The sequence below is a fragment of the Lipotes vexillifer genome, unplaced genomic scaffold (assembly GCF_000442215.2).
Source record: "Lipotes vexillifer unplaced genomic scaffold, Lipotes_vexillifer_v1.1 scaffold156, whole genome shotgun sequence".
Lineage (NCBI taxonomy): Eukaryota > Metazoa > Chordata > Mammalia > Artiodactyla > Lipotidae > Lipotes > Lipotes vexillifer.
The window spans coordinates 394,490-402,423 of record NW_006770074.1 but is presented as its reverse complement, the minus strand read 5'-3'; the positions used below and the strand labels follow the sequence as shown (position 1 = coordinate 402,423).

At 57.0% G+C, this 7,934-nt stretch overlaps 1 protein-coding gene across 1 annotated transcript in view; it reads left to right on the top strand.

The window, feature by feature from the left end:
- Positions 1-7,934, top strand: part of PAX4 (paired box 4) — an 11,209-nt gene that overhangs the window by 2,506 nt on the left and 769 nt on the right. The window contains 10 exon segments of the mRNA XM_007472036.1: positions 736-796; positions 1,717-1,797; positions 4,557-4,740; positions 5,024-5,239; positions 5,564-5,639; positions 6,226-6,351; positions 6,540-6,622; positions 6,987-7,056; positions 7,451-7,506; positions 7,775-7,916. Of these exon segments, the coding sequence (XP_007472098.1) occupies positions 736-796; positions 1,717-1,797; positions 4,557-4,740; positions 5,024-5,239; positions 5,564-5,639; positions 6,226-6,351; positions 6,540-6,622; positions 6,987-7,056; positions 7,451-7,506; positions 7,775-7,916 (1,095 nt within the window).

Here is a 7,934-nt window from a genome sequence, read left to right as displayed (position 1 = left end):
GGAATGGCCATGGGCGGACTGGAGAGGGGCGCACAGGCTGGCTGGCGGGTGGCAAGACCTCTGAGTTAATGTATAATTGACAGCAGATGGCAGGGGCTGGCGGCAGCCTGGGGCCTGGGCCCAGTGAATGAGGGACAATTAGCCCCAAGCCCGGGGTTGCGGGGGGGTGGTGTAGGTTGAGAGAGCCAGACAGTGAAGGCAGATATTTGCTCCTCAAACAGTCTGGTGCGTTGGGCAGAGGGCTGAGTGGCTGAGCCTCTGGGCTGGCTAGGCCCCCCTGCCACGGCCCTTCCTCTCTTTTCCCTCCCCCCATCACCTCTGGGTCGAAAGCCTCTGTTTGTTCAGACCCAAGAGTGTGTTGTAAAGGTGGGGGGAGAAGGTAGTTTATGGGGGAAATCGCTGCCACCACCATCTGCCAGGTCTTGTCCCTTCTCCCCCTGACACCCCTATCTCCACCCTCACACAGCTGTCTATGGGAATAGTGGGTCTGGACATGGAGCCTTTGGCCCCCAGATGCAGGGGCAAATCAAGAGGAAGGGATGAGGCAGGAAAGGAGGAGTAAGGTTAGAGCTACCACATGCCTTCCTTGGGAATTCCTCTCACCCAGGCATGGCTGAGTAGAGGGACCAGCAGTCCCAGCTGCCCTGGCAGTGAATGGCCTCTACAGCCACCAGAGTGTGTGCTGTCCTGCCCCTGGTGCTGAAACCGCCTACTGCAGTCTCCCCTGTCCCCGAGGGCTCCAGGCTAGTCTGAGGATGCTGGAGGAGGCTGGAAGAGAAGGGCAGTACATGTCAGGGTAAGGTAGAAAACCCACTTCTGTGATATATTTGGCCCTGCTTTGAGAAGAGTTCCCAATCCTAGGATCAAGCTGAACATACAACATCAACACTCCTGCCCCCCAAACCAAAGCATTTACCATTGAAACCTATTTCCCCCCCCCAACCCCCCGCTCTGGGTCTAGTGTTAGAGCACCACACCCTGCTTACTTTCAGCCTGACTTCTGAGAGGGTTTCACAGACTCCAAGGTATGCGATGGTCCCAAAGAGCTTTCCATGCCGGCTCCTTCACAAGGGGTCTGCCAGAGACCATGGTGGCAACAAAGCTTCCACACACTGGGGGCTTTGTTTCCCTTCCAGCTTCTGGCCCCCCCGCACCTGAACAACAATCCAGATAACCTATGGTATTCTCTGTGGGAACAGGAGTGTCATTCATAACTCAGAGTCTAAAAGCACCAAATACCTCGTAGAATGGAGCCTGATAAATCGAGAAATGGATAAACACCCCACCTACAACCTAACTTCCTTCAGAGGCTCATTCCCTCCATCGCTCCTGTTGCCAGTGTTCTAAAGTCCAGGGTCCCCCAGTTTCCAGGCAAGAACTCATCCTGGGCGTCACCTCAGTCAAGGAGCCAATTGAAGGATTGGTGAGGACACTCTTGGGAAGAACTGGGGCTATGTGATACTCTCTCTATGCACACCACATTCTCTCAGAGATCCATGAGCCAACTTGGCCAGTATTTAGGTGTTGGTCTATATACCCATTGACCTTTTGGAGCAATACACATAGGACCCAGGAGTTCACCCGGAACCCAGAAGTGCATTCTGGCTGGGAAGCTGTGTCTCTGGTTCTGGAATTCATGTTTGGGCTTCTGTGCATTCAGAGCCTTGGGGACACAGTCTGAAATTCCCCATCCTCCTTATTCCCCATTCCCTTCAGGAGTACTGGCCCCCGAGTGGGTGTGCTCAGGAGCCAGGGGGCCTGCATGAGACTGGCTCTGTACCTGCTTCAGGGTGGCAGGTAGGCGCAAGGTGGGCTCTGAGGACTTCCGGTGGAAGGACACAGTGGGTCACTGGCTGTGGTTTGCCCTGACTCAGGGCCGGTGTCAGTCAGCCCCATGCACACCTCCCTCCTCCTCTCTCCTCTGCTCATGGCCCGTGACATCATAGGCTGCTCCCAGAAGGCTGCCCTCTGCTCCTGAGCACGGGCTTTCTGTGGCTCTGGACCCCCGGCAGGACTGAAGCAGGAGCAGAGTGGAGGCTGTTAGCAGGACCAGACCACCACCATCCCTGGAGCCTGCAGGGGTCTCAGGAGCCCAGGCCAGGAGACTGAGACCCCCCTGCACCAAACAGGTAGCTCACCGCAGGCTCATTGTCTGCTCCGCCTCTCATGCTGGTTCCATGTCTTTGTGTGGCCAAGCCAACCTCTCTCGTCCTTTGTCTTTGCAGTCACCACCCTCCTGCCCCTTCAGCCCCCTCTCCTGCTCTCCCATCTTGTGAGGACCAGTTCTTCATCAGACAAGTTAATATGAACGTTGGAAATGTGTGGTGCGGTGACCGGGGATGGCTTTCTGTTTTGAGTTGGGGTGATTTTAGGTTTGGAGATGATTTAGGTTTGGATGTTGAACCTGAGACCCCACAGCTCCTCTGAGCTCTGATCACTCAGGGGGGACACAGTCCTATCAAGGATTCAGGGTTCGGCTGATTTTCTGAGCTCCCACCTGCCCCCTCTATCCTGGCATAGCCTTTACATCCCCAGATTGACTTTCCTCTCTCTATTGCTTTGGAGGCAGCAGGGGTGGAGGCAGAGAAAGAGAGCCTCAGGATTAGAAGCTGGAAACTGCAGCTTCTGAGGAGGGACTGGCTTCTAAACCTCCTTGAGCTTTACTCCCTGGGTGGCCCCTGATATGTGGGAGCCTCAATCACTGCCTCAGTTTTCTTTTTGGAGAAACCTCTGCCTTCCTTCCTGACTTTCTGGAAAGACGAGAGCATGCAGGGGAACGTGTCTCTAACTGTCTAGAGAGGAGTGAGTAAAAGCTGATTTATCTCCTGAAATTTATCAAGTCGCTCTGGCTGCTGTAGTCTTTGTGAGTTCATTGTTGTTTCCTTCGCGCTCGTCCCCTCTCCCTGGTTGCACTGTAATCTCTTGGAGGGCGAAAACCTTGTCCCTATTCTTTTTACTCCCTTCATCTTGAACAACCAGCTATGTGCTCACGATTAATACCTTATTCAGTAAATAATTGCATATTAGTTAACTGAGCCAAGATGGCATGGTTATTACAGGAAAGTTCTATGCATAAGCTATTCTCTGGGGGGACCTCCAGCCCTGCCAGCGGTCCAGGCATGAAAGGAGGCGGCTTCGACTCCCATTACTAGCAGATAAAAGCAAGACGGACATGGTGGCCCATGACCTGTGTCCTGGGCTGCCAAGAGACTCTCTCGTGCTCACATTGGCTTCTATACAGGTCAGAGACAGCTCTCTCCTGCTTCTCCCTCTCTCCCTTTGACATGCCTTCGGTAAATGGTAGTTGCAAGAATGAGTGTCTGGTCCCAGAGACTTGGCCTCTGAAAGTATGAGCTCTAGACCTCTCCAGAGTTAACAGGGAGCAGCAACCCCAGCGGGTTAGAAGCTGTCAAGAGAGGCGTCTTCCGGGAGAAACCAGGACTTCAGGCTTGTTCATCTCTACTTCCAGGGGGTGGGACCCAAGCCTCAATGCCTGGGGGTAGAGCTGAGCCCTGGTGTTTCCCCAGACCTTCTTGGAGAATAGCAAAAACCAGAGCAAGACCCTCCCATGAGGTCCTCTGAAGGAAGCTTTCTGGCTGATGGTTTGGAGAACGTAACGTCAGGACCTGCATGAGAGTAAAGGCAAAGCCTTGAACCTGGTCCCCAGCCTCAGACCAGGGAGATGGAGATCTTTGGTCCCTGGTGCCCTCTCTGGCTGGGCATAGCATCCTGAGCTTAGGAGGCAGGACTTGGCCCCAAGTGTATCATCTGGTGGCTGATAAGGCTTTTGAGGGGTCAGAGGTGACAGTGGTCCATTTGGAAAAGGGAAAGCATCATCCATTTTTACCTGACCTCTTGTATGGAACATATGAGAAAGAGAGCCCTCCCACCCTCCCAGGCCCTTATCAGGACATCCAGAAAGATCCAGTCCTCTGCTGGCTCTGTGATGTTTTAATTCAAAGGTTTAGTAAAGAGAAATGGAATTTTCGTAGCCAATCTACTGGCAAACTTTAGAAACCTTATCCTCTATCACAAAACACCCCAAGGCCATTCTAAGCAATAGATTCTGCCCAAGGAACCCTCGATTATGGCAGGTCCAGCCTCAAGAACAAAAAAGGAGCTCCCAGGAGGAACTCCACTCCCCAGTCTTCCTGGTTCCTGCCCTTCTGTGAGGAGCCCCAGCCTGGAGCATGCTGCAGGACGGTAAGATGCCCAGGAGAAGTGGGAAGAACAGGGTAGCATAGGAGGGTGGGAATGGCTCCGGGCTCCGCTTCCATCCACGTGGGTTCATGTGCCCTCAGCCAGCGTTCTGGGGGAGCCCCTCCCGGTCACTCCCTCCCCGCTCCACCCTGCTTCCCTTAGACAATGAGGGCCAGTGCATGTGGCCAAGGAGCAAAGACTCACCCATGAGCCAGCTCCCAAAGAAAGTGGCATGTCTGGGGGACCCTGGGAGCAGAAGGGGGGCAGTCCCCTGGAGAGAGGATTTTCTCTGTGGTGGGAAGCCAGGCTAGCAGGGCCTGAGTAACCCTCTCCCAGGAGGGTCCTCCATGCTGCAGGTGGGCTGGGGAGAGGGGAGACTTCGGGTACGATGCCTCCTTCTCCTACCCAGGGATCAGCAGTGTGAATCAGCTTGGGGGGCTCTTTGTGAATGGTCGGCCTCTGCCCCTGGACACCCGGCAGCAGATCGTGCGGCTGGCCGTCAGCGGGATGCGGCCCTGTGACATCTCACGGAGCCTTAAGGTAGTGTGCTGGGATCTTCACCCAGCGATGCGCACAAGAAGCAGGGAGAAGCGGCCCCTTTAAGGCAAGTCAGGGGCTGTTGCAGACTCGGAGGGCCTTTGGGGCTTGGGCTGCCTCCTTGAGGGCTGGGATACGGAGCTTCAGGGTTCCAAAGGTGAGGCTAGACTCGACTCTGGGGCCTGATTCAGTCAGTCTCACTTTGCCTTGTAGCTTCCTTCTGTCCCAGGGACACTCACCCTCTGCCCACCATGCCTCACCTGTCCCTGCTTCTCACCTGACCCAGGTATCTAATGGCTGTGTGAGCAAGATCCTAGGGCGTTACTACCGCACAGGTGTCTTGGAGCCCAAGGGGATTGGGGGAAGCAAGCCGCGCCTGGCCACACCACCTGTGGTGGCTCGAATCGCCCAGCTGAAGGGTGAGTGCCCAGCCCTCTTCGCCTGGGAGATCCAACGCCAGCTCTGCGCTGAAGGGCTTTGCACCCAGGACAAGACCCCCAGTGTAAGTGCCCTCCCCTCCCCAGAACCGGAAGTGCGGCTGCCAGACTGGTTGTCTGGGGAGGGAGAAGATCCCTTCTTACTCGGCAGTGGGGCCTCCCAGGCTGGCGGGCGGGGCTTCTGGGCTCTCTTCTGACCCAGAAGTTTCTCTTCTGAAAAGCGGTGGTGGTGAGACAGGTGAGAAGGAGAAAGCGTGGGGCTGAAAGGAGGCTGCCCTTGGAAACGACGTGTGGGCCGGGACAGAGGAGAGAAAGGATGCTGGGGAAACAGCCTCAGGATGCAACCTGGGCTGGGCACCGTTTCCCCACTCACCTCCCTACATCCTCAGGTCTCCTCCATCAACCGAGTCCTGCGGGCGATACGGGAGGACCAGAGATTCCCCAGGGCACAGCTCAGGTTGCCAGGTGGGTCTTGGAGCTGCCTCTAGGGATGTTCAGAGCCAAACCTAAGCATTTTACAGTTCTCAGATTCCTTTCTTGTTCTTTATTGGATCACCCTCACAACAAGACAATAATGGCCTCACAGGGGGGTCTTATTCTCTCCCAGCAGGAGAAAATAGAGGCTCAGAGGAAGGGAAGTAACTTACCCAAGGTCACCAGCTAGTTGTTGGCAGGTCCTGGAACAGAGCGCAGCTCCCTAGGTCTCTAAGTTCACAGGATCTGCCGAGGAGACAGGACTCGGCCTTCCACACCCTCCCCCTGCCTCGTTCACAGCTCCTCAGAGCATTTTTGAGGTGCTGTGGGATCAGGCAAGCCTGGCCCATCCTTGCGGCTGTCTCCCCCCACATGCTAAGCATGCTCCCACCATGGCTGCGAACCCTCCCACCCAGTGCCCCTGCGGCGACCCCCGAGTAACTGTGGATGCCCCGGAGGTGCGGCTCTGCTCTCACCCTGCATTGTGCCCTGCCTACAGCACCAGGGACGTGGGGACTCCATTCGACCAGAGGAATCACCATCACAGACCCGCACCAGCCACTGTCTCCCTTTGCAGCTGTTTTGGCTCCAGTTCCTCCAACGCCACCTAGTGGCTCCGAGGCGCCCCGGGGTCCCCACCCAGGGACAGGCCACCGGAATAGGACGATCTTCTCCCCAGGCCAAGCTGAGGCGCTGGAGAAAGGTGCCAGAGCTGGGGCGCACGGTGGGCCACGGAGGCAACGGCCCGGAGGCCTGCGGGCCGACGCTGAGAGCTGGGGGCTGTGGATGCCCCTGCGTCGGGGAGTAGGGCAGTTCAGGGCTGGCACAGGCGGGGAGTGGGGCCTTGCTCCTCTCCCCGCGCCCTTGCTGTGTGAGCCTCCATCTCTGCAGAGTTCCAGCGTGGGCAGTACCCTGACTCAGTGGCCCGCGGGAAGCTGGCTGCTGCCACCTCTCTGCCTGAAGACACGGTGAGGGTGAGTGAGCTCTGCCACACTGCGTGCACACACCACAAGAACAGAGCGTCTGGGCCGGGCAGGCTTCCGCTTCCGGTGACGGTGACGTAGAGAAGGCGGCCAGAGGCGGAGAAACAGGCTTGTTCGGAGCAGGAAGGAGACAGGCTCCTCCCTGTTGCGCTTCTGCTGAGCTTTCCCCTCCACGGCCCGCTCCACGCCTTAGCACTGAGGAAGGGGACAGAGGGCCCAGGCCAGAGCAGCAAGGGGGGACGGCAGGGCTGAGGAAGGGTCTGCACTCTGAGTCCAGGTCAGGAGCACGTGGTGAGAGCAGTAGGTGCTGGGCCTTGGAGCGCACAGCCAGCTGCATCGTTTCTGCCCTCTTCAGATCTGGTTTTCCAACCGAAGAGCCAAATGGCGCCGACAAGAGAAGCTCAAGGGGGAAATGCGGTTTCCAGGTGATTTCTCTGCCCATCCATCCACTCACCTACCCTTCTTTCCTCCCTTCCTTCCTTCCCATCCATCCATCCATCCATCCATCCATGCAACCACCAAACGTTACTCGGCACCTTCCATGCACCAGACCCTGTGTTAGACGCTGAACATGCACAATCCCTGCTCTTCAGGGCCGCGCTGCCCCCAGTTGACCGTCCCTGGGATTTAATCCTTATTCCCCAGTCTCCCAAGACCCCGCCTTGGGAAGGAGGGCAGTTTGGGACTGTAGCATCCGTTTCCCCCCACCCCCGGTCCCAGAAGTCATTGCCTTTCCTAGAACCTCCCTGCCTCTCACCTCCACTCCCTGCGCCCCAGACCCCTGTTCCTCCCTCTGGGGCATCCACCCTTGCCTTGTAGGTGCTTCCCAGGACCTGACTGTACCAAGCGCCTCCCCAGGGACCGTCTCTGCACAGGTATCCAGGAAGAGGGGGAAGACTGAAGGGGTCACTGCTTGTCCCGTTCCCAGTGGGTCCCTGAGCTAGAATGCGTGACTCCCCTGGGCCCTCACAGTACCTGTTTCTAGAAAGTGCCATCCTCAGAGTTTACCATGTGAATGGCTCCCTCTGAAGTTGTTCAGGATACAGCCCTGGGGGTGGGGTGGGGTCGTGCAGCCCTGGGGTCCCAGTTGTGCTAAACAGGAGGCATCACTGGCAGCTGAGGGTTTCCTCTTGCTTTTTCTAGCAACTCCCCGGCAGTGTGTCCACAGCGGTCCTACCTGCCCTGGCATCCTTGGCTGCCTCCAGCTATCTGCGGTTCTGGGGGACAGCATCAGACAGATGTCTGAGTGACACTCTACCACAAGCCTGTCTCAAGCCCTGCTGGGGTGAGAATCCAGGCCAGG